The following is a 27,222-nucleotide window of genomic DNA, read 5'->3' on the forward strand; positions in this document are numbered from 1 at the left end:
ACGGATAATAACATTCGTCTCCCATGTCTGTGTACAGTACATCTGTCTTATTGACATTCTCCTAGTCCTCTTTTATCTAATCACAGATGTGTGTGTGTCTCACATCAGGTGTGACAAGGGATTTCAAGTTAATACACATGGCTTATAGTAGTTGCTAAATATATCAAAGTAAATATTAGTTGACCAATGAAACCAGGAAGACTTTCCTCACAATACAAAAAATGAAACCACATTGACCCATTGAGATGATCATTATGATCATGAGTGGATGTATACGAAACAGCAACATATTCCCTATATATTTTTATTTATTTCACCTTTATTTAACCAGGTAGGCTAGTTGAGAACAAGTTCTCATTTACAACTGTGACCTGGCCAAGATAAAGCAAAGCAGTGCAACACAAACACAGAGTTACACATGGAATAAACAAACATAGAGTCAATAATACAATAGAAAAAAGTCTATATACAGTGTGTGCAAATGAGGTAGGATAAGGGAGGTAAGGCAATAAATAGGCCATAGTGAGGAAATAATTACAATATAGCAATTAAACTGGAGTGATAGACGTGCAGAAGATGAGTGTGCAAGTAGATATACTGGGGTGCAAAGGAGCAAAATAAATAACAGTTTGGGGATGAGGTAGTTAGATGGGCTAATTACAGATGGGCTATGTACAGGTGCAGTGATCTGTGAGCTGCTCTGACAGCTGGTGCTTAAACTTAGTGAGGGAGATATGGGTCTCCAGCTTCAGTGATTTTTGCAGTTCGTTCCAGTCATTGGCTGCAGATAACTGGAAGGAAAGGTGGCTGAAAGGGGAATTGGCTTTGGGGGTGACCAGTGAAATATACCTGCTGGAGCGCGTGCTACGGGTGGGTGCTGCTATGGTGACCAGTAAGCTGAGATAAGGCGGGGCTTTACGTAGCAAAGACTTATAGATGACCTGGAGCCAGTGGGTTTGGCGACGAATATGAAGCGAGGGCCAGCCAATGAGAGCATACAGGTTGCAGTGGTGGGTAGTATATGGGGCTTTGGTGACAAAACGGATGGCACTGTGATAGACTGCATCCAATTTGCTGAGTAGAGAGTTGGAGGCTATTATGTAAATGACATAGCCGAAGTCAAGGATCGGTAGGATAGTCAGTTTTACGAGGGTATGTTTTGCAACATGAGTGAAGGATGCTTTGTTGCGAAATAGAAAGCCGATTCTAGATTGAATTTTGGATTGGAGATGCTTAATGTGAGTCTGGAAGGAGAGTTTACAGTCTAACCAACCACCTAGGTATTTGTAGTTGTCCACATATTCAAAGTCAGAACTGTCCAGAGTAGTCATGATGGACGGGCGGGCAGGTGTGGGCAGCGATCGGTTGAAGAGCATGCATTTAGTTTTACTTGCATTTAAGAGCAGTTGGAGGCCACGGAAGGAGAGTTGCATGGCATTGAAGCTCGTCTGGAGGTTAGTTAACACAGTGTCCAAAGAAGGGCCAGAAGTATACAGAATGGTGTCGTCTGCGTAGAGGTGGATCAGAGAATCACCAGCAGCAAGAGCGACATCATTGATGTGTACAGAGAAAAGAGTCGGCTCGAGGATTGAACCCTGTGGCACCCCCATAGAGACTGCCAGAGGTCCGGACAACTTGCCCTCCATTTTGATACACTAAACTCTGTCTGAGAAGTAGTTGGTGAACCAGGCGAGGCAGTCATTTGAGAAACCAAGGCTGTTGAGTCTGAATGTGGTAATTAACAGAGTTGAAAGCCTTGGCCAGGTCGATGAATACAGCTGCACAGTAATGTCTCTTATCGATGGCGGTTATGATATCGTTTAGGACCTTGAGCGTGTCTGAGGTGCACCCATGACCAGCTCAGAAACCAGATTGCATAGCGGAGAAGGTACGGTGGGATTTGAAATGGTCGGTGATCTGTTTGTTAACTTGGCTTTCGAAGACCTTAGAAAGGCAGGGTAGGATAGATATAGGTCTGTAGCAGTTTGGGTCGAGTGTCTCCCCCTTTGAAGAGGGGGATGACCACGGCAGCTTTCCAATCTTTGGGGATTTCAGACGATACGAAAGAGAGGCTGAACAGGCTAGTAATAGGGGTTGCAACAATTTCGGCGGATAATTTTAGAGGGTCCAGATAGTCTAGCCCGGCTGATTTGTAGGGGTCCAGATTTTGCCGCTCTTTCAGAACATCAGCTATCTGGATTTGGCTTGGGCATGTTGCTGTGGGGGGTGCAGGGCTGTTGACCGGGTTAGGGGTAACCAGGTGGAAAGCATGGCCAGCCGTAGAAAAATGCTTATTGAAATTCTCAATTATCGTGGATTTATCAGTGGTGACAGTGTTTCCTAGCCTCAGTGCAGTGGGCAGCTGGGAGGAGGTGCTCTTATTCTCCATGGGACTTTACAGTGTCCCAGAACTTTTGGAGTTTGTGCTACAGGATGCAAATTTCTGTTTGAAAAAGCTAGCCTTTGCTTTCCTAACTAACTGCCTGTGTATATTGGTTCCTAACCCAACCTGAAAAGTTGCATATCGCGGGGGTTATTCGATGCTAATGCAGTACGCCACAGGATGTTTTTGTGCTGGTCAAGGGCAGTCAGGTCTGGAGTGAACAAAGGGCTATATCGGTTCCTGGTTCAATGTTTTTTTAATGGGGCATGCTTATTTAAGATTGTGAGGAAAACACTTTTAAAGAATAACGAGGCATCCTCTACTGACGGAATGAGGTCAATATCCAATATTCCAGGATACCCGGGCCACGTCGATTAGAAAGGCCAGCTCGCTGAAGTGTTTTAGGGAGCGTGTGACAGTGATGAGGGGTGGTCGTTTGACAGCAGACCCATTATGGATTATATAGTGCACTACTTTTGACTGGTCTTACCATCAGGTGTCCCTGCTGCAGCCAGTCCACCAGGCTGTCTGCGGTGGCGTCAGGGATCTGGCAGCGCAGGCCCTCCCTCTCCTCGGTGTCCATCAGCTCCAGCACGCCCCGGAGGTCCTCCAGCAAGTGCAGCGCCCGCAGGCTTCCCAAGAAGGGAGAGGTTGGTGACTGGCAGTCAAACAGGCCGTTGGAGTAGTCCATGGACTTGGAGCCTGGGTGGGGGGGGGGGAACTCAATTAGATAGTTTCCATAGTTTAAAGATAGAGCATCTTTCACCATTTGCAACTTGCCTCCCCATGAGAAAGGGACAACGGTTCAGTCTTTCATAAGGTATACTTGTAGGTTAATGGTATAAGTTAATCAATTGATTATTTGTGTCCAATATCGATGTTATACCCACAAAACAAGGGGAGTTTATTTTAGCCCAAGAAAGAGGAAATTCTGTGCAATCATTCTGCAGTGTATGGTACATATAATGGGTGCACGCCAGCCCTGCATTTCTAAACAATGCACAAAGCACAGGCCAAACACCAATGAATAGTGGAAAGTAACTCTTGGTTTGACCATTAAATCATGCTCCCTGTTACAAGAATTAGCCAACATGACAAGTGTGGAAATCTAGCTACTTAAAGCCAAATCGCTTTACACGAGAGACTATAGGAAAACAGCTGTGGGAGACCGAGATAGAAAGGGATAGTGAGAAAGAGAGAACTTGAATGAGGACAGTAGAAAGTTACATGGGAAACGTGGACCTGGACATCATGTGATCGGAAAGTTAACAAAATGTCAGACCTATAATTAACCCAAAGCAGACAAATAGGTCCAGGCTGACTCTGGGCATTAACATTATACTAATACAATCATACAGCAGTACTGAAATGGGCTTCTCATAGATTCACTCATCAGCTACTAAATGTATAAAAACACAACCGAAGAAATGTCCACTTCCTGAAGAGAAACCTTTATGGAGATTAGCCTGACAACAGTTCTGGCCTGAAAACATGCTAATCATCAAAAAGAGTTCAAGGGAAACTTCACAGCTACACACTATTTGAGGTGTTTTTCCAGTCTACTTTTTTGGGTCGCACAGATAGAGTTCAACCAATGATGTCATCGGTTGATTGAGCCTGCTGTCTGATCTAAACATGAATGGAGTCGTGTTCTGTAGCAATTGTGGCCCGCAGGGAGTAGATATGGTTGTCCTTGTTCAATAGAGCCATTGGACTTGTCTCAGGTATGTTCCTATCTGCCAGGATATTTTAGGATATCTAGGATGACTCATTTTCCCTCACTTTGTAAATACTACAGCCTGACGGAAGCCCTTTTCCTTGTTCCAATTGTGTTCCCACCCTCGAAGGCGGGCTTTTCAAAATGGGGGAAACACTAGTTTATACAGGTTCATGGGAGCTATGTTACTGTGCACCGTCTATCCGAGATTGCTAAATAATTACAATGGCTGCTTCCTCTTTCTATGTTCTTTTACATAGGAACACACAGCCATATTTAATTGATCCAGAATATTTTGAGAAGTTGAGACAGCGAGAACAATTATTGTGAGACCAGCAAGCAGCGGCTGCTGCAGCCGCCACCGCTCCTGGGAGAGCCACGGTTAGAAACCGACTGGTGGGCCGTCCAGCCATGTAGACCAACGAGGAATGTCTGTAATGCAACAAATTCAATCACAGACAGTTCTTCCTGGAGAGGGTCAATGCAGACCCCATGGATCATGTGGGTGGCAGACCATCCGTTTCGACAAACAGATAGAGGGGTGCTGTAAACATCTCCAGCACCCAAGACCCACTGGACCAGGAGGGCAAATGACAAAAAACGAAGTCTAGCTAGCAATATAAGCCCTCTTTCTACACGAGGCAGTGTTGTTCAGTACAATTTTGTGATCGATTCGGCCGTGACTGGGCTAACTGTCTTTCTAGGCAGAGTTGCAAAGAAAAAGCCATATCTCAGACTGGTCAATAAAAAGAAAAGACGGGCAAAAGAACACAGACACTGGAGAGAGGAACTCTGCCTAGAAGGCCAGCATGCCGGAGTCGCCTCTTCGCTGTAGACGCTGAGACCGGTGTTTTGTGAGTACTATTTAATGAAGCTGCCAGTTGAGGACTTGGGAGGCATCTATTTCTCAAACGAAACACTAATGTACTTGTCCTCTTGCTCAGTTGTTCACCGGGCCTCCCACTCCTCTTTATATTCTGGCTAGAGCCAGTTTGCGCTGTTCTGTGAAGGGAGTCGTACACAGCGTTGGACCTCTGTTCTTTGCTTCGTTCATCTTTTCCTCAAATCGTGACTAGTCTCCCAGTCCATGAAAAACCTGCCCACAGCATGATGCTGCGACTAACATGCTTCACCTTAGGGACAGTGCTAGGTTTCCTCCAGACATGACGCTTGGCATTCAGTTAAATCCTGGTTTCATCAGACCAGAGAATCTTTCTCATGGTCTGAGAGTCCAGTCATGTGGCTTTTACTGAGGAGTGACTTTCGTCTGGTCACTCTACCATAAAGACCTGATTGGTGGAGTGATGCAGAGATGGTTTTCGTTTTGGAAGGTTCTTCCATCTCCACAGAGGAATTCTGGAGCTCTGTCAGAATGACCATTGGGTTCTTGGTCACCTCCCTGACCAAGGCCCTTCTCCCCCAATTGCTCAGTTTGGCCGGGTGGCCAGCTCTAGGAAGCGTCTTGGTGGTTCCAAACTTCTTCCATTTAAGAATAATGGAGGCCACTGTGTTCTTGGGGAACTTCAATGCTGCAGACATTTTTTTATACCCTTCCCCAGATCTGTGCCCCAACACAATCATGTCTCGGCGCTCTAAGGACAATTCCTTCAAACCTCATGGATTGGTTTTTGCTCTGACATGCACTGTCAACTGTGGGACCATATATATATATACACACACAGGTGTGTACCTTTGGAAATCATGTCCAATCAATTGAATTTACCATAGGTGGACTCCAATCAAGTTGTAGAATCATCTCAAGGATGATCAATGGAAACAGGATGCACCTGAGCTCAATTTCAAGTCTCATAGCAAAGGGTCTGAATACTTATGAAAATAAGGTATCTTTAATACATGTCTACAAACCTGTTCTCACTTTGTCATTATGGGGTATTGTGTGTAGATTGAGGATTTTGTATTGATTTAATTCATTTTAGAATAAGGCTGTAACGTAACAAAATGTGGAAAAAGTCAAGTGATCTGAATACTTTCCGAATACACTGTGCTAGAGTAGAAACGACGACACGATACACAGAAACTATAATGACAACGTAATAAGGCACTTACTTTGATAGGAACGCACACGTCCAAAGTTATTAGTAGTAAGGAACACAACAAAGGCAATGCGGGTGCCAGTAGGAAAATGTGCCAGGGGGAATAAGTTTGCACAGGTTCTGTTCGAACAGAACCCGGAGACACGCAAATGTCTGAATACTTGATCTGGGAAAAGATTGGGGAAGTGCTTGGGCTCTCGTTGAAGAGAGAAGTTTGTACGGGTCAGAAAAGCCTCAAACAGAAATTGACCACTTCTATGTAAATGAAAGAGGCGGAAAACATCTTAATTGAAACTGTTATTAAAAACTTTAAATTGTTAGAAAATAAGTTGAAATTGAGAAGTTGAGAGATAGCCTATAGATAATTAGCAGGCAACGTGCCTTGGCTTGAGGGCAGTGCGGGTTAACTGTCCTTTGGCGTAACGGTCACATTTTGGAACAGTGAGTGCATTGTGACATCACACGCAGTAAAAAAAACGTTAGAGATACTTGGAACTCATGCGTGAAACGGTTAATTTATCAGTCTAAAAATGTTCGTCCTCATGTTGAAATATGTGTTGTAGAGCTACACGGGTTCGGCCAGATATGACCAACAAGCCATCAGTGAGCATCACGACGCATATTTTACTGTAAATTAATTACCGTATTAATCAAGCGTCTCAGCGAAGGAGTGCTGATCTAGAGAGGATCAGGTACCCCCCTGCCCATATGAGCTTATTATGACCTAGAAGTAAAAAATAACTCACTCTGTGAATACAGTCCCAAGTCTTACTGACTGATAATGTGGAGCCAGTGAATATGACGCTGCGAGATCACTCCTTGTTCTTCCTCATGTCAATGCAAAAAAAGAGACCCTTACCTGCTATTATCCCATCCATCTGCTCCAAAGCTGCTGCCAACATGTCACTGGCATCAGACATCATCTTCAACACTTAGTGGGCACCCTGGGAGAGAAAGAGAAAGGGACAATGAAACATTAAGTGTTCCATATGCTTCGGGTTATGTTCAGCTAGACGAACGAGTGTGATCGCATACTCCCTTAAAAGACCTTCATTGAACATTCTGAGAAAGGAACTATAGTACTGTTTGTCCATCTTAAGATGCTGTAGCCAGTATGCAACTCCTCAAAATAGTCAGAATTCGTCTAAGAAATGTATATTTTGACAAGGAGATCTTAGTCGCACAATTTTACATCTGACTACACAGTACCAGTCAAGTTGGGAAACATCTACTGTACTCATTCAAGGGTTTTTCTTTATTTTTACTATTTTCTACATTGTAGAATAATAGTGAAGCATCCAAACTATGAAATAATATGGAATCATGTAGTAACCAAAAATTTGTTAAACAGATCAAAATATATTTTATATTTGAAATGACCTACCCTTTGCCTTGATTACAGCTTCACACACTGTTGGCATTCTCTCAACCAGCTTCATGAGGTAGTTACCTGGAATGCATTTCAATTAACAGGTGTGCCATTTAAAAAGTTAATTTGTAGAATTTCATTCTTTCTTAATGCGTTTGAGCCAATCAGCTGTGTTGTGACATGGTAGGGGTGGTATATACAAAAGATAACCTATTTGGTAAAAGACCAAGTCTATATTAATGACAAGAACAGCTCAAATAAGCAAAGAGAAATGACAGTCCAGCATTACTTCAAGACATGAAGGTCAGTCAATCAAGGAACATTTCAAGAACTTTGAAAGTTTCTTCATGTGCAGTCTCAAAAACCATCAAACACTATGATAAAACTGGCTCTCATGAGGACCGCCACAGGAAAGGAAGACCCAAAGTTACCTCTGCTGCAGAGGATAAGTTCATTAGTTACCAGCCTCAGAAACTGCAGCCCAAATAAATGCTTCAGAGTTCAAGTAACAGACACATCTCAACATCAACTGTTCAGAGGAGACTGTAAATCAGGCCTTGTTGCAAAGAAACCACTACCAAAGGACACCAATAAGAAGAGACTTGCTTGGGCCAAGAAACACGAGCAATGGACATTAGACCGGGTGAAATATGTCCTTTAGACTGATGACTCCAAATTTGAGATTTTTGATTCCAACCGGCGTCTTTGTGAGACACAGAGTAGGTTAACGGATCTCCGCATGTGTGGTTCCCACCGTGAAGCATGGAGGAGGTGTGATGGTGCTTTGCTGGTGACACTCAGATTTTTTTTTAAATTCAAGGCACACTTAACCAGCATGGCTACCATAGCATTCTGCAGCGATATGCCATCCCATCTGGTTTGCGCTTAGTGGGGCTATCCTTCGTTTTTCAACAAGACAACGACCCAACACACCTCCAGGCTGTGTAAGGGCTATTTGACCAAGAAGGAGAGTGATGAATGCTGCATCAGATGACCTGGCCTCCACAATCCCCCGACCTCAATCAAATTGAGATGGTTTGGGATGAGTTGGACCGCAGAGTGAAGGAAAAGTGCAAACAAGTGCTCACCATACATGGGAACTCCTTCAAGACTGTTGGAAAAGCATTCCAGGTGAAGCTGGTTGAGAGAATGCCAAGAGTGTGCAAAGCTGTCATCAAGGCAAAGGGTGGCTACTTTGAAGAATCTAAAATATATTTTGATTTGTTTAACACTTTTTTGCTTACTACATGATTCCATGTGTCATTTCATAGTTTGGATGTCTTCACTATTATAGTACAGTTCTACAATGTAGAAAATAGTAAAATAAATTAAAACCCTTGAATGATATCCAGATATACAAAAGTATGTGGACACCCCTTCAAATTAGTGGATTTGGCTTTTTCAGCCACACCTGTTGCTGATAGGTGTATAAAATCAAGCACACAGCTATGCAATCTCTATAGACAAACATTGGCAGTAGAATGGCCTTACTGAAGGGCTCAGTGACTTTCAACCTGGCACTGTGATAGGATGCCACCTTTCCAACAAGTCAGTTCGTCAAATTCAACTTTAAGTGCTATTATTGTGAAGTGGAAACGTCTAGGAGCTACAACAGCTAAGCCGCAAAGTGGTAGACCACACAAGCTCACAGAACGGGACCGCCGATTGCTGAAGCGCATGCCGCGTACAAATCTTCTGTCCTCGGCTGCACCACTCACTACCGAGTTCCAAACTGCCTCTAGAAGCAATGTCAGCACAAGAAGTGTTTGTCGGGAGCTTCATGAAATAGGTTTCCATGGCCGAGCAGCCGCACACCAAGATCACCATGCACAATGCCAAGCGTCGGCTGGAGTGGTGTAAATCTCGCCGCCATTGGACTCTGGAGCAGTGGAAACACCTTCTCTGGAGTAATGAATCACGCTTCACCATCTGGCAGTCCGACGGATGAATCTGGGTTTGGCGGATGCCAGGAAAAAGCTACCTGCCCCAATTGTAAAGTTTGGTCGAGGGGGAATAATGGTCTGAGGCTGTTTTTCATGGTTTGGGCCCCTTAGTTCCAGTGAAGGGAACTCTTAAAGCTACAGCATACAATGACATTCTAGACAATTCTGTGCTTCCAACTTAGTGGCAACAGTTTTGGGAAGGCCCTTTCCTGTTTCAGCGTGTCAATGCCCCCGTGCACAAAATGAGGTCCATACAGAAATGGTTTGTTGAGATCAGTGTGGAAGAACTTGACCCCATCTAATAGCTTTGGGATGAATTGGTACGCCGACTGCGTGCCAGGCCTCATTGCCAAACATCAATGCCCGGCCTCAATAATGCTCATGCTGAATGGATGCAAGTCCCTACAGCAATGTTTCAACATCTAGTGGAAAGCCTTACCAAAAGAGTGGAGGCTGTTATAACATCAAAGAGGGAACCAACTCCATATTAATGCCCGTGACTTTGGAATGAGATGTGTGACGAGCAGGTGTCCACATACACTACATGACCAAAAGTATGTTTGGTGCAGTACTTCAAGAAAAAATGTGCACGAAAACAAATCGTCTATTGTTGAATGACAAACACTTAATTGAAGAATCTGTTGACCAATGGCCGACGAAGGGGTGTAGATGTCGGCTCCGAACTTCGGCTTGCCTCGAGAAAAAACCTTGCCAAAGACCAAAATGTCACAAAATGTCTTGGATGGGAAGCATGCAGATGCCTTTAAGATACATATAATTAGGGATAGGAGTTTTTCCACTAGGGTTATGTAATACACGCCACTATTTACTTACGTTGCAGTGAGTGCATAAATGTTTTGTATTTGTGTGATCCCTGTGGGAATGGAACCCATGACCGGAGCATTGCTGTCATGCTCTTATCAACTGAGCTGTGATCGGCTCGTAGGCCTACTTACACCTACTTAGTTTAAAAATGAAATCACTACATCACTAGAGCATTTAAAGAGATTGAGGTATTTTAAAGCAAAAGATAAAATAATGAAATGTAAACAAACCCTGGGGAGGCTAAGCTAGAGTCTAAAAGGGTAGGAAGTGAGTAGAGGAAACCCCTGCATAAAAATGTGACGCTTTCTTATCAACAGTCGGCTCAGTGCTTCACAGGAAAATCTCATTACTGGCTTGCTGACACAAACGCCATTATATGAGATCGCCAAGAGCCAGAATATGCAAGGACACAGCCAAGAAATCTAGCTGGACATCTAGCTATCCAAGAAAAATACAATAAGAACTTAAAGGATTCCTCTTAGTCAAACATGCCTTCTGACAATATAGCCGGTCATAAAATGAGATGGTTGGGTAGAATATTTAAGTGCAGACTTGCAGTTAATAATGTCATGGTGGAGACATGACAAATGAAGCATCAAGTTAGAGAAAGGTCATCCATAGCTAGTCTGCATCTGACATGGAATTTTCTCCACAACACAGGGCTCTACAGTGCGGCCATTTTACTCGCATCTGAGCCAAAATATTTTGCTCTGCGACCTGGAATTTTAATTTGGGAGCACCAGAGCGCCAAGAAAAATGAAGGATTCTAGCTTTATTACCTAAATAATTTTATATTGAGAGCCTACATTTCTGTGCGCGCCTACATTTTAGGCCCACGCGTGCACCTTGCAAAAAAAGGTCAGCGTAGAGCCCTGCAACACTGTCAGTCAGCATAAAGAAGCTACAATACAGTATTACAGTGTGTATACAAGGGCAGAAAAACAATGTAAAGTCAAATGGACAAAAGAAGGAAATGACAATTGATTAGTGCTGAGCGATTAACCAAAATTGTGGTAATTCTTTTAACAACTGACCAACGTTGGTTCAATTATTTGAATTACATTTAGTTCTGTGATCTCAATATGCAGTTTCTCGAGAGATAAATCAGATCAAGCCCGAAATGTGCAATGTGAACGGGGTTGTAGTTTTCAACAGGCCAATATTCTACATTGTTTAGTGCAGAAAACATGGTAATTAAGTACAATAACCATAATCCATTGCATGCCTACTTGTCTAGTCTGTATGGGGCAGACAGAGAGAGAGAGAGAAGAATGCACGATTGACAGGGAGAGAAAAATTCATTATTTTGATAATCGAAACGTCTTCAAAAAGCACCAATCGCTCAGCACTACAATTCATACATTCATGACTGCGGTGTATTCATGATATGCCTATTGCCTACAAGTATACACATTATATACACAGTGCCTTCAGAAAGTATTCAGACTTTTCCCACATTTTGTTACGTTAAAGCATTATCCTAAAATGGATTACTTAAAACATTTCCTCAATCTACACACATCACCCCATAATTAAAGTGATAAAAGTTTTTTAGAAATGCTCCCAAATTAAAAACAGATACCTTATTTACATAAGTAATCAGGCCCTTTGCCATGATACTCGAAATTGAGCTCAGGTGCATCCTGTTTCCACTGATCATCCTTGAGATGTTCTACAGCTTGATTGGAGTCCACCTGTGGTAAATTCAATTGATTGGACATGATTTGGAAAGGAACATACCTGTCTATATAAAGGTCCCACTGTTGGCAGTGCATGTCAGAGCAAAAACCAAGCAATGAGGTCGAAGGAATTGTCCGTAGAGCTCCGAGACAGGATTGTCAAGGCACAGATCTGGGGAAGGGTATCAAAACATTTCTGCAGCATCGAAGATCCCCAAGAACAGGGCCTCCATCATTCTTAAATGGAAGAAGTTTGTAACCACCAAGACTGTTCCTAGAGCTGATCGCCCGGCCAAACTGAGCAATCGGAGGAGAAGGGTCTTGGTCAGGGAGGTGACCAAGAACCCGATGGTCACTCTGACAGATCTCCAAAGTTCCTCTGTGGAGATGGAATAACCTTCCAGAAGGGCAACCATTTCTGCAGCACTCCACCAATTAAGCCTTTAAGGTAGTGATAAGAAGGAAGCCACTCCTCAGTAAAAGGTACATGACAGCCCGCTTGGATTTTGTCAAAAGGCTCCTAAAGACTCTTACCATTAAAAACAAGATTCGCTGGTCTTATGAAACCAAGATTGAACTCTTTGGCCTGAATGCCAAGCATCACATCTGGAGGAAACCTGGCACCATCCCTACGGTGAATCATGGTGGTGGCAGCATCATCATGCTGTGGGGATATTTTTCAGCTGCAGGGAGACTAGTCACGATTGAGGCAAAGATGAATTGAGCAAAGTAGAGAGAGATCCTTGATGTAAACCTGCTCCAGAGAGCTCAGGTCCTCAGACTTGGGCAAAGGTGGACCTTCCAACAGGACAACGACCCTAAGCACACAGAAAAGACAACGCAGAAGTGGCTTTGGGACAAGTCTCGGAATGTCCTTGAGTGGTCCAGCCAGAGCCCGGACTTGAACCTGATTGAACATTTCTGGAGAGACCTGAAAATAGCTGTGCAGCAACGCTCCCCATCCAACCTATCTGCAGAATGGGAGAAACCCCCCAAATACAGGTGTGCCAAGCTTGTAGCGTCATACCAAAGAAGACACAAGTCTGTAATTGCTGCCAAAGGTGCTTCAACAATGTACTGAGTAAAGGGTCTGAATACTTATGTAAATGTCATATTTCAGTTTTTTATAAATGAGCAAAAAACATTTAAAAAACTGTTTTTGCTTTGTCATTATGGGGTATTGTCTGTAGATTGATGAGGGTGAAAAAAAACTATTTAATCAATTCTAGAATAAGTCTGTAACCTAACAAAATGTGTAAAAAGTCAAGACTACTTTGAAGGCACTGTAAGTGTACACTTTACTGGACCAGAATCATGGTGAGGTTTTGAAGATGTGCATAGGCTATGTTCCTCTGTTGGTTAATACAAATAGCCTGAAATATTTAGATTCAGTAGCAAAATTTCAAACAACTTTTGAGCAGCAATGTAGCAAATCCAGAGCAGTCTTACACCAAAGCCTCAGCAGCAGCTCCCTACTGTACAACCTCAATGAGCAGCTCTGTTGATAAGCCTGTCATTTCATTAGCTATCCACCCAGGAATTACGCCCAGCCTGCACAGAGGCAATGGGATGGAAATTCTTCAGTGGATGAAAGGAGAAAATACTCTCAAATAACACATTTTAGCTGTTAGAGGGTTTGGCCAGGAAGAGAAGACATGTAGTGTTGTGAGAAGTACTCCAGGTTGAATTAGACTGCACATAACAATCAGTAATAGGGAGTTTTGTTTTTCACGGGTGCACATGTTTAAGACTCATAATAAAAAAGAAAACACACACCGTTTAGGCTGGAGCAAGACCCTCACATAAGGAGGATTTAACAAAAAAATGTAAATGTGAGGAAGCATCACAAGTAGCCCCTTTTCTTTTCTCCCCACTCATATAGTGGTTGCTTCTATTCAAATACGGATACAGTTGTTTTAATACAGGCAGGAGGTGGGGTTCATATTCACATCCAAATGGGGTGGGGTGAAATGTTGGCCAAAGTTCAGCCCTTCCTGTGTTCCCTGGGTAACCCTGTCAGGTGTGGGTCATTGGACACATTTAGAATAAGAACTAAAGACATTTACCCTACTTATTGACACTGAGTGAGCTACCGCTATGGACACTGGACACTTTGTTTTGGAGACCAGTGAGGAAACATCTTCTGGGCCGTAGATTGGACAAATGCCAAAAAAGCACAGCAGGGCCATTCTTTCAGTCTAGCTTCCCGATCAAAAGGCTGCGCACGCACACACACACACACACACACGATATCAGCTCTGACAATCATCAATGCAAGTAACAATACAGGCCTTTTCTATGTCAAAATTACATTCAAAATGAATCAGTCCATCAGTTTAACTGTCCAGCATGTTAGGACACTGCTTTACGATTTGAGTCGATATGGTCCTGCCCACTTCAATCATCCCACTGACCCACTCACACAGTGCAGTGTTCTCCAGAGCCTGTGAAACTCCACTCCTGAGTCACAGACTCCTGAGAGCTTTCCTTCACCGGCTGTTGCCTTACTAGGGGTGTGTCGACCTGGCCATACTCATATTCGTAATTGTATCCGTAATGACAGTTGATAGTCGGATCGGATGATACTCGTGATCGTAAAACACTGAAGTGTTTTAATATGCCTAACTAGGAGGTTGGCAAAATATACTCCCTGCATGTTTATAGATTTAAACAAGATGCAGATTAATAACAGCGTGCAGAGGGGGGGGTGTGTCTGTGTCCTCAATCTGCAGTGGGCAGACAAGTTTGCCGTCACCCAGAGGCGTTCCTGATCAACACTGATCATAATTGTATCAGGACAATTGCTCATATCCGTTACGATACTCGTCCGACTACTTGGCACCAGACCTGGGCAGAAAAAAGTTGTGTTTTATTTGAAAATACAAACTTTTCAAAATCTTGAGGTAGTCGAATATAGTTCATATAGAGTTTCAACTAAAAGGCAACTTTTTTCTTTGATATTCAAATACAGGTCTCAGAAAAACTAATCATATTTGAAGGCATTTGAATATATGCAAGTTATTTGAAATCAAACATATGTATTTGACGGCCGCCAAATATTTGATGGAAAACCAAAAACAAGTCAATTAAATTAGCCTAAATATATGATCATAAGCACATGGTTTGGAGGGCCCTTAGATATAAATCTGAATATAGCCAATAGCCAACAATTAAATACATGAGGGACATGGAATCACCTCAACATTTGAGTAAACCACTTAGGCAGCTTCAAAATTACTAACAAATATATTTCATGAGTAAGACATCAGGAAATACAGTAACACTTGACATCTAGTTCTTATACGTGTTGTAACTTTGGGATTATGACAATTTCAACAGTGTTGTTACATAAGATGTTGGAAATTGCTTTATAATTGCATAATAATGGAGTAATTACATAAGTGGTATAAGAAAGTTACTATTACTCATGCACAGTAGTAACTCAGCTCATTACTAGGGTATTAAAATGCAATTAGCAAAGTATAGTAACATGCACAAGAACAGATTCATGTTAAGTTTTACTGAGAATGCTAACAGTAACAAAACAAATGTCTATTAAGTGTCGAAAAGAAACTAAATATCACAAAACTGCCTTCTTGAATCAACTAGGTTGGTGGAATATCATGTTAGTTTATTAATAATACAAACTATCCCAAAAATGGTACAGTATGTGTTTGAAACAAGAACACTTACCCGTAGACGGATATTCAAAGATGTTTTTGCAAAGTGTAACAGTTCAACTTTAGTCCGTCCCCTCGCCCCGACCCGGGCGCGAACCAGGGACCCTCTGAACACATCAACAACAGTCACGAAGCATCGTTACCCATCGCTCCACAAAAGCCCTCGGCCCTTGCAGAGCAAGGGGAACCACTACTTCAAGGTCTCAAAGCGAGTGACGTAACCGATTGAAACGCTATTAGCGCGCACCACCGCTAACTAGCTAGCCATTTCACATCCATTACAAAAGCATCCAACTTGTTATTTGGAAATGGCTTTAAATGACTCTGCAGTATTGTCAGGTATAATAAAATGAATAGCAGCTTTCAACCTTTTCAGTGGCATGCTGAAAGAGTCATACAGTAGTTGAGCATCAACGTATATATAATTACAGTTGAAGTCGGAAGCTTACATACACCTTACCCAAATACATTTAAACTCAGTTTCACAATTCCTGACATTTAATCCTAGTAAAAATTCCCTGTTTTAGGTCAGTTAGGATCACCACTTTATTTTAAGAATGTGAAATGTCAGAATAATAGTAGAGAGAATTATTGATTTCAACTTTTATTTCTTTCATCACATTCCCAGTGGGTCAGAAGTTTACATACACTCAATTAGTATTTGGTAGCATTGCCTTTAAATTGTTTAACTTGGGTGAAATGTTCCAGGTAGCCTTCCACAAGCTTCCCACAATAAGTTGGGTGAATTTTGGCCCATTCCTCCTGACAGAGCTGGTGTAACTGAGTCTGGTTTGTAGGCCTCCTTGCTCACATACACTTTTTCAGTTCTGCCCACAAATCTTCTATGCGATTGAGTTAAGGGCTTTGTGATGGCCACTCCAATACCTTGACTTTGTTGTCCTTAAGCCATTTTGCCACAACTTTGGAAGTATGCTTGGGGTCATTGTCCATTTGGAAGACCCATTTGCGACCAAGCTTTAACTTCCAAGCTGATGTCTTGAGATGTTGCTTCAATATATCCACATCATTTTCTTTCCTCATGATGCCATATATTTTGTGAAGTGCACCAGTCCCTCCTGCAGCAAAGCACCCCCACAACATGATGCTGCCACCCCCGTGTTTCACGGTTGGGATGGTGTTCTTCGGCTTGCAAGCTTCCCCCTTTTTCCTCCAAACATAAAGATGGTCATTATGGCCAAACAGTTCTATTTTTGTTTCATCAGACCAGAGAACATTTCTCCAAAAAGTACGATCTTTGTCCTCATGTTGCAAAATGTTGCAAACTGTAGTCTGGCTTTTTTAATGGTGGTTTCGGAGCAGTGGCTTCTTCCTTGCTGAGCGGCCTTTCAGGCTATGTCGATATAGGACTCGTTTTACTGTGGATATAGATACTTTGTACCAGTTTCCTCCAGCATCTTCACATGGTCCTTTGCTGTTGTTCTGGGATTGATTTGCACTTTTCGCTCAAAAAGAGCGTTCATCTCTAAGAGACAGAACGCGTCTCCTTCCTGAGCAGTATGACGGCTGCGTGGTCCCATGGTGTTTATACTTGCGTACTATTGTTTGTACAGATGAACGTGGTACCTTCAGGCGTTTGGAAAATGCTCCCAAGAATGAACCAGACTTGTGGAGATCTACAAATTTTGGGGGGGGGCCGATTTCTTTTGATTTTCCCATGATGTCAAGCAAAGAGGCACTGAGATTGACAGTAGGCCTTGAAATACATCCACAGGTACACCTTCAATTGACTCAAATTATGTCAATTAGCCTATCAGAAGCCATGACATAATTTTCTGGAATTTTCCAAGCTGTTTAAAGACACAGTCAACTTAGTGCATGTAAACTTCTGAACCACTGGAATTGTGATACAGTGGATTATAAGTGAAATAAATCTGTCTGTAAACAATTGTTGGAAAAATTACTTGTGTCATGCACAAAGTAGATGTCCTAACCGACTTGCCAAAACCATAGTTTGTAAACAAGAAATTTGTGGAGGGGTTGAAAAACAAGTTTTAATGACTCCAACCTAAGTGTATGTAAACGTCCGACTTCAACTGTATGTACAAAATAAATGTGTTAATTGATTTTACTTGATTATGTACACCTGGGGCAATGGACATTCAGGAGAATGGAAATGTATTGTGTAGATCCAAAATGACTGATAGATTGGAATAGTATAGAGTATTGTGGGTGATCTATTCATTATATTTCTATCTTACACATGCAGTTGCAGATACAAACCTGCCATTAGTTGAAGGCAACCAATCCAATAGTTTCAGGCTGATAGTCAAATATATACCAGTCAAAGGTTTGGACACACTTATTCATTTCAGGGTTTATTTATTTTACTATTTTCTACATAGTAGAATAATAGTGAAAAGATCAAAACTATGAAATAACACATATGGAATCATGTAGTAACCAACAAAAAAAGTATTAAACAAATAAAAATATATATTTTATATTTGAGATTCTTCAAAGTAGCCATCCTTCGCACACTCTTGGCATTCTCTCAACCAGCTTCACCTGGAATGCTTTTCCAACAGTTTTGAAGGAGTTCCCATGTATGCTGAGCACTTGTTGGCTGCTTTTCCTTCCCTCTGCGGTTGAACTCATCCCAAACCATCTCAATTGTTTTGAGGTCGGGTGATTGTGGAGACCAAGTCATCTGATGCAGCACTCCATCACTCTCCTGCTTGGTCACATAGCCCTTACACAGCCTGGGAGGTGTGTTGGGTCATGGTTCTGTTGAAAAACAAATGATAGTCCCACTAAGCACAAACCAGATGGGATAGCATCTCTCTGCAGAATGCTGCGGTAGCCATGCTGGTTAAGTGTGCCTCACATTCTAAATCACAGGTGTCAAACTCATTCCACGGGGGGCCGAGTGTCTGCGGGTTTTCGCTCCTCCCTTATACTTGATTGATGAATTAACATCACTAATTAGTTAGGAACTCCCCACACCTGGTTGTCTAGGGCTTTATTGAAAGGAAAAAACAAAAACCTGCAGACACTAGGCCCTCCGTGGAATGAGTTTGACACCCCTGTTCTAAATAAATCACCAAGTGTTATCAGCAAAGCACCCCCACACCATCCCACCTCCTCGCGTCACGGTGGGAACGACACATGCATAGATCCGTTCACCTACTCTGCGTCTCACAAAGACACGGCAGTTTAAACAAAAAAATCTCAAATTTGGACTCATCAGACCAACGGACATATTTCCACTGGTCTAAATGTTCATTGCTCATGGAATCAAGCATGTCTTCTTATTATTGGTGTCCTTTAGTAATGGTTTCTTTGCAGCAATTCGACCATGAAAGCCTGATTCATGCAGTCTCCTCTGAACAGTTGATGTTGAGATGCGTCTGTTACTTGAACTCTGAAGCATTTATTTGGGCTGCAATTTCTTAGGCTGGTAACTCTAATGAACTTAGCCTCTATAGCAGATGTAACTCATGGTCTTCATTTCCTGTGGTGGTTCTCATGAGAGCCAGTTTCATCATAGTGCTTGATGTTTTTTTTCCAGATTAAGACATGAATGTCAGTCAAAGAAATTATGGACTGTCATTTCTCTCAGCCTTATTATGGCAAGAACAGCTCAAATATGCCATGTTCTGTATACCACCCCTGCCTTGTCACAACACAACTGATTGGTTCCAACGCATTAAGGAAATAAATTCCACAAATTCACTTTGAACAACGCACACTTGTCAATTGAAATGTCTCATGAATCTGGTTGAGCGAATGCCAAGAGTGTGCAAAGCTGTCATCAAGGCTAGTGTTGGCTACTTTGAAGAATCTCAAATATTAAATATTTTGACTTGTTTAACACTTTTTTGGTTACTACATGATTCCATATGTGTTATTTCATAGTTTTGCTGTCTTCACTATTATTCTACAATGTAGAAAATAGTAAAAATAAAGAAAAACCCTGGAATGAGTAGGTATGTGCAAACTTTTGACTGGTTCATTTTCAAAAGTAGTTACTTTCTGAGATATGTATTCAAATAGTTTTGAAAAGTAGTCATTTTTAGGATCTGTATTCAATAGTTGCAGTCACCTCCAAAATAACAATTTGTTCGCCGGAAAAATTGTTACAGTGCCTTCAGAAAGTATTCATAACCCTTGACTTCTCCAACTTTGTTGTTACAGCCTGAATTCAAAATTGATTCAATTGATTTCTTACCCATCTACACAACATAACCCATAATGAAAAAGTGAAAACATGTTTTTAGAAATACAGAAATATCTCATAAACATAGGTATTCACACCCCTGAGTCAATACGTTACAGCTGTAATCGCTGCCAAAGATGACTAAGTCTAACACGGAACCCAAACCGGCTGCGCACGTGCGACATCGTGCATAAATGTATTTTGTCCCCCTACACCAAACGCGATCACGATACGCAGGTTAAAATATCAAAACAAACTGAACCAATGACATGATTTTGGGGACAGGTCGAAAAGCATTAAACATGTATGGCAATTTAGCTAGCTAGCTTGCACTTGCTAGCTAATTTGTCCTATTTAGCTAGCTTGCTGTTGCTGCTAATTTGTCCTGGGATATAAACATTGAGTTGTTATTTTACCTGAAATGCATAAGGTCCTCTACTCCGACAATTAATCCACACATAAAACGGTCAACCGAATCGTTTCTAGTCATCTCTCCTCCTTCCAGGCTTTTTCATCTTTGAACTTATATGGTGATTGGCATCTAAACTTTCATAGTATTACCATGGCAACCGGCAACACAATTCGTCTTTCAATGACCCACGTGGGTATAACCAATGAGGAGATGGCACATGGGTACTTGCTTCTATAAACTAATGAGGAGATGGGGAGAGGCAGGACTTGCAGCGCGATCTGCATCAGAAATAGGAATGACTTCTATTTTAGCCCTTGGCAACGCAGACGCACATTGACGCGCGCGAGCAGTGGGGGTGCAATAATTGAATAACTTAGATTCCTACATTTATTTGCGACGCGAGCGGTGTAGTCAGGGTATAAGAGCTTTGCACACCTGGTTTGTACAATATTTGCACATTATTCTTTCAAAAAATTCTTCAAGCTCTGTCAAGTTGGTTGTTGATCAGTTAGACAGCCATTTTCAAATCTTGCCATAGATTTTCATGCAGATTTAAGTCAAAACTGAAACTAGGCCATTCAATGTCGTCTTGGTTAGCAACTCCAGTGTATACTTCAAATAAATTTGTCACATACGCCGAATACAACAGGTGTAGACCCTACAGTGAAATGCTTACTTACAAGCCCTAACCAACAATGCAGTTTAACAATATAAAAAAATTATAATAATACTTAAAAGAAAAAATAAGAATAAGAAATAAAAGTTACAAATAATTAAAGAGCAGCAGTAACATAACAATAGCGAGGCTATATACAGGGGGTACCGGTACAGAGTCAATGTGCGAGGGCACCAGTTAGTCAAGGTAATATGTACATGTAGGTAGAGTTATTAAAGTGACTATGCATAGATAATAACTGAGTAGCATCAGTGTAAAAGAGGGGGTGCAGGGCAATGCAAATAGTCTGGGGAGCCATTTGATGTTCAGGAGTCTTATGGCTTGGTAGAAGGGTAGAAGCTGCTAAGAAGCCTATTGGACCTAGACTTGGCGCTTCGGTACTGCTTGCCGTGCGGTAGCAGAGAGAACAGTCTATGACTAGGGTGGTTAGAGTCTTTGACAATGTTTAGGGCCTTCCTCTGACACCACCTGGGATTAGAGATCCTGGATGGCAGGAAGCTGGTCCCCAGTGATGTACTGGGTCATTCGCACTACACTCTGTAGTGCCTTGCGGTCGGAGGGCAGAGCAGTTGCCATACCAGGCAGTGATGCAACCAGTCAGGATGCTCTTAATAGTGCAGCTGTAGAACCTTTTGAGGATCTGAGGACCCATGCCAAATCTTTTTAGTCTCCTGTTTTGTCATGCCCTCTCCACGACTGTCTTGGTGTGCTTGGACCATGTTAGTTTGTTGGTGATGTGGACACCAAGGAACTTGAAGCTCTCAACCTGCTCCACTACAGCCCTGTCGATGAGAATGGAGGCATGCTTGGTCTTCCTTTTCCTGTAGTCCACAATCATCTCATTTGTCTTTATCACGTTGAGGGAGAGGTTGTTGTCCTGGTACCACACGGCCAGGTCTCTGTCTCGTCGTTGATCAGGCCTGATTGGAAAGGTCCCACAGTTGACCGTGCATGTCAGAGCAAAAACCAAGCCATGAAGTCGAAAGAATTGTCCGTAGACCTCTGAGACTGGATCGTGTCAAGGCACAGATCTAGGGAAGGGTACCAAAAAATGCCTGCAGCATTGAAGGTCCCCAAGAACACAGTGCCCTCCACCATTCTTAAATGGAAGAAGTTTGGAACCACCTAGACTCTTCCTAGAGCTGGCCTCCTGGCCAAACTGAGCATTCGGGGGAGAACGGCCTCGATCAGGGAGGTGATCAAAAACCTGATGTTCACTCTGACAGATCTCCAGAGTTCCTCTGTGGAGATGAGAGAACCTTCCAGATGGACAACCATCTCTGCAGCACTCCACCAATCAGGCCTTTATGGTAGAGTGGCCAGACGGAAGCCACTCCTCAGTAAAAGGCACATGACAGCCCGCTTGGAGTTTGCCACAAGGCCCCTAAAGGATTCTCAGACCATGAGAAACAAGATTCTCTGGTCTGATGAAACCCAGACTGAACTCTTTAGCCTGAATGCCAAGCATCACGTCTGGAGGAAACAAGGCACCATCCCTACGGTGAAGCATGGTGGTGGCAGCATCATGCTGTGGGGATGTTTCAGCGGCAGGGACTGGGAGACTAGTCAGGATCGAGGGAAAGTAAAGAGAGATCCTTGATGAAAACCTGCTCCAGAACACTCAGGACCTCAGACTGGGGCGAAGGCTCACCTTCCAATAGGACAACAAACCTAAGCACACAGCCAAGACAATGCACGAGTGGCTTCGGAACAAGGTGTGCCAAGTTTGTAGCATCATACCCCAAAAGACTTGAGGCTGTAATCACTGCCAAAGGTGAATACTTTCGGAATGCAGTGTAGGCTTGCCATAAAGTGGTTGAATACTTAGATGCAAGACCTTTCAGTTTTTAATTAAAAAAAAAAAAATCTAAACATAATTCCACTTTGACATGGATGGGGTATTGTGTGTAGGTCAGTGACAGAAAATCTCAATTTAATCCATTTTAAATTCAGGCTCTTACAACAAAATGTGATAAATGTCAAGGGGTGTGAATACTTCTGAAGGCACTGTAATTTGGGGCTAATCAGCAAGTTTGACAGAAATCCTCTGAATGACTTTAAATACTTCCAAGAGTCTAAAACCCTTTAATCTCCCCCTGAAATGTAATTCCAGAGTTTCTGGTAACTCTAAAATTATTAACTTTCAGAAGCATACGCATTTCTAAATAGTTTGGATTTGTATTAGGCCCATGGTTGAAGTAATTTCAAAAGCAATAATCCAAAACTCAGGTGGCCAAAAATAGGACTAAATCATATCACAGAGCCTGTCACGTTCCTGACCTGTTTTCTGTTAGTTTTGTATGTGTTAGTTGGTCAGGACGTGAGTTTGGGTGGGCAGTCTATGTTTTCTGTTTCTATGTTGGTTATGGGTACCTAATATGGCTCTCAATTAGAGGCAGGTGTTTTTCATTTCCTCTGATTGAGAGTCATATTAAGGTAGGTGTTTTCACACTGTTTGTTTGTGGGTGGTTGTCTCCTGTGTCAGTGTTTGTATGTTACGCCACACGGGACTGTTCTCGGTTTGTTTGTACGTTCGGTCTTTTGTGTAATCATTTTCCTGTTTGTGAGTTCTGCGTTGTATGTAAGTTCGCATGTCCAGGTTTGTCTACTCCGTTTTGTTGTTTTGTTAGGTTATAGTGAAGTTCGTGTTTTCGTCTTTTCTGTAAATAAATATGTCAACTTCAGAAGCTGCGTTTTGGTTCAATCCATGCTCCTCCTCTTCGGATGAAGAGGAAGAGGACTACCGTTACAGAGCCAAAGACAATCAACATCAGTGACACAAACTGTCAATAAAGCATAAAACAAAAGTCAGTCCTGTTAATTTGTAAGAAGTTGCATCTTCACTGTTGTAGCCTAAGCTGCAGACATTCAAAGCTTCAGAGATCACAGAGAGCAAGTGGAGAATTAACTTGACTTGTCTCAAGGTGGAATTTGTCCACAAGTCTGCTTTTATTTTGTCTCTTCACATGTCAGACAAACAAAATGAGATGGTAGACTGCACTTGACTCAGCCCAATCCAGAAAGACCATGAAAGGTCGAGGCAAATATGCTATTAGTGATAGCAGTGCTCTCACTGTGCATTGGAGGAACCATGGAAAAACTAGAATCAGGACAATTAACAGTAAGGCTAAACTCTAATAAGCCACAACATCACAGAACCAACAGCCGTAACAATCCACAGCTAAGACTGCACATGTCCTGCATCGTTTCTGCGGGAGCAAGTTGTTTACAATGTCTCATGATGCTATTCAATCAAAGTCAGACACAATCTGTGATGTAGCCCAACTCAAACCACTATTTCAGCACATCCCTGAAGACAAATAGTGGCCTGCCTGGCTGACACCTGCCAAACACTTGGCCCCTCACACTTCCAACAGACAGGCATCTCCACACCAGATGTGCTCACTGCTCTGAAGCCTGCTGCCCACTTGTCATCCATTTTAAGTTCACAAGTTCAGGAATCATGTCTGAACACTTTCATCTGAGCAGTTCTGACATTAAATCATCCTCCAAGGCCTCTATGCATTCAATGTGTTAGTGCTGTGTACGCAACAGCTAGACAAATTCGACAAGACTTCCTAAGAAAGCATGCTTAATGGCGGTAATGCTTACTCTGCAGCTATGTTCCACGCATCGCTCATTAACAACTGTCTGCAGCCAGCCTTTACAAGACATGGGTTCAAATACTATTTGAAATCATTTTAAAGTCGTCTAAGCCTCTGTAAGGTATTGAGGTAACGCATCTTTATATCAAACCGGAACGTTCAAAAGGATGTCTGAAAAGATGAGTTCAGTAGCAAACCATATCAAGGCTCAGCGGGTGTTTCTCAAAATGCATACTACCATTCTCTAAACACGCAAATTGGAGCACGGGAGGGTCAAATGAAAGTATGCGAAACGGCACACGGCGGGCACTTCTCGAATGCGTACTCAGTTTGTACATATTTTGAAGCATACATCAATGCAAGCTTCAACTGAAAGTATGCCCAGAAATATGACCCAACCACAAAGATTTACGCAACATTTTTTGAAATCAATGGCCAACATTATTTGAGCTTAAGCGAGACAGTATACACTCCAACTTTGGAATTAAATGTTGCCTATTCACATCTCATATGTTGCCCGACTACAATATTTGATCTTGATATGTTAATAAATACATGCCATTTATATTGTGACATCTTTACCTGCCTACAATACCCACCGTAGTGTGCGTATATCGCAAGCCCATAGTAAGTCAATAGGGCTAACTGGCTAGCTACTACTGTTAGCTTGCCAGATAGCTAACTAACAATTATTTGTGGCTAACTACCCACAAAGAATTGACATCTACCTTGCATAACATTCGTTTTAGGTCATTTTTTTCCTGTTAAACTATCTGGTTAGGTACTTTATTACGATTCACATATAGCTAGCTGATAGTTGTGAAGTAAAACATTTGCTTTGTGTATATCTTATTTTGACTATTGTTGCCATTGTCCTGGCTGGAAGAAGGTTCAGTGAATGGGTAAGTCCATAGCAAGTCAATAGGGCTGGCTGGCTGGCTAGCTACAAAGAATTGCTATCTAGCGACCCAGTGAATGGGGAGGTGCAGAGTGAGGTAATACAGTTGGAGGAGTACGAATGCTTCTCAAAATGTAATGTTTAATGCGTTCTCCACACAAGAACGTACTCAAGAGAACATCCTCGGAGAATGCACTAGGAGCATGAGAGTGTGGTGCACGGTAGCATGCATATTGAGAAACACCTAGTGTGTTCCATAACTACTAAGTGCAAGAAGACACACGATCAGCTGTTGTTGATGCTGAAGGGGGTTTGAACTGTCAAACACAGAAAAACTGTAGGAACGGTTGCAAAGAAATCACAATGACAAGCCACAACACTGCACAGTAATGGCAGTTGTCTGTTTGAATATGCTTTTCAGACCTACTGTACTGAGTAAAAACATTGCTCAACAGTCACTCACAAACACTATTGTCCTCAAGAAGCAACTTCAGGCATGTAATCCTCTCACTAATGGCTTTTCAGATCCAGCAGCTTTGGGCCCTTCAGGCTGAGAAAGCATTACAACCCATCCTCTGCACACCACAGAACACCAAGGTCATCCTGGGTCATATTCATTCAGCACCAAACGGAAGAAAATGGACTAAAACAAGAAGGGACAACCTGGACAACAAGAAACGCTCATTTTCATTTCAGTTGCTCAGCGTTTTAAAAAGTTTTCCCCTGATGAGCACAGCATACAAACCCCTGTCCTATGCTGAACTCTGCCTGCCTGACTAACAGAGAGAAAACCCTCTCTTGGCACATGCTTCAGAAAAACACCGGCCTAAGGGCCACTCGTCTGGGAAGAAAATAAGCATTTATGGCAGCCATCCTGGCAGCCATTCTGGCTCTGAATCCCAAGAGACTAAGCTGAAATACATTGCTATGTGTTGGTTCTCTGGCAATAAAGAGCTCCGCATGGGAGAGAGGAATTTACAATCTTGGCACCGATCCCCATGTGTGCAGCACAGTATTCTGCCAGACAGCCAGGGAGGGAGGGACAGTACTGTTTATCCTTTCAATGGTAAATAATAGAAAATCTAACGATACTCAATCATAAACATCTGATTCAGTCAGAGCTGGATCCACCAAAGACGTTCCTCATAGATACGCTTGACTTTTCCTCATAGGATTTCATTTCTTGAGTCATATGCCTTGACTAATCACCTTTTCAACCACATGGGTTATGCCCCATTTACAACAGAGAACTGAGTCTGCTTGACCCACTCTGCGCCTAGCTTTACCCTATGATCTTCTCCTCTTAGCTCTAATAAGGAATGTACTCCCCAGCACAGGAAATAGCAAAGACAGACTGCTGTACTGAGGATGAATGACAGAGAAGGTAATCACGATATTACGTGACAGCGCACTAGAGGTTACCTGGATCTTGACTGTCAAAAAAGTAGTTTTTTCACTTCATGCCATGCTCTTGCTATTCAGCACCTTATTATAGTATGCAGTATTAGCTGTGGTCTAGCTGTCTTTACTGTACACTTGGTTCCCCAATCAATCAACATGTGATTTTCTTTAGTATATTTCTCTATTATAAATGCCCCATTTATATATGTCAATGTACGTGCCACACACACAGTTCCAGTATGGCAACAAGTTGCTATTTACACCTGTGATGTGATGTCCTCAAGTTCAGAGCTGTCCAGAGTTATTCCCACCTGCATGTGATCATGGCATTCGTATTCTCCATAGGCAGCAGATGCATTTGAGCCATCCAGGGCAGGCAGCCTCTAGCACGCTGGCTGATCTG

At 42.4% G+C, this 27,222-nt stretch overlaps 1 protein-coding gene across 11 annotated transcripts in view; it reads right to left on the reverse strand.

Moving 5' to 3' along the window:
• Positions 1–27,222, reverse strand: part of LOC129866863 (liprin-beta-1-like) — an 83,846-nt gene that overhangs the window by 54,917 nt on the left and 1,707 nt on the right. For 9 of the 11 annotated variants that reach the window (XM_055939862.1, XM_055939865.1, XM_055939859.1 and 6 more), the window contains exons 2-3: positions 7,014–7,098; positions 2,874–3,085 (exon numbers count right to left, since the gene is read on the reverse strand). In XM_055939862.1, the coding sequence (XP_055795837.1) occupies positions 2,874–3,085; positions 7,014–7,077 (276 nt within the window). In that variant the 5' untranslated portion in view covers positions 7,078–7,098. Of the gene's footprint in view, positions 1–2,873; positions 3,086–7,013; positions 7,099–7,538; positions 7,605–27,222 lie in introns of those variants that run through there. The other 2 variants (XM_055939855.1, XM_055939864.1) reach the window with 2 other exon arrangements.

The sequence above is a fragment of the Salvelinus fontinalis genome, chromosome 12 (genome assembly GCF_029448725.1).
Source record: "Salvelinus fontinalis isolate EN_2023a chromosome 12, ASM2944872v1, whole genome shotgun sequence".
Lineage (NCBI taxonomy): Eukaryota > Metazoa > Chordata > Actinopteri > Salmoniformes > Salmonidae > Salvelinus > Salvelinus fontinalis.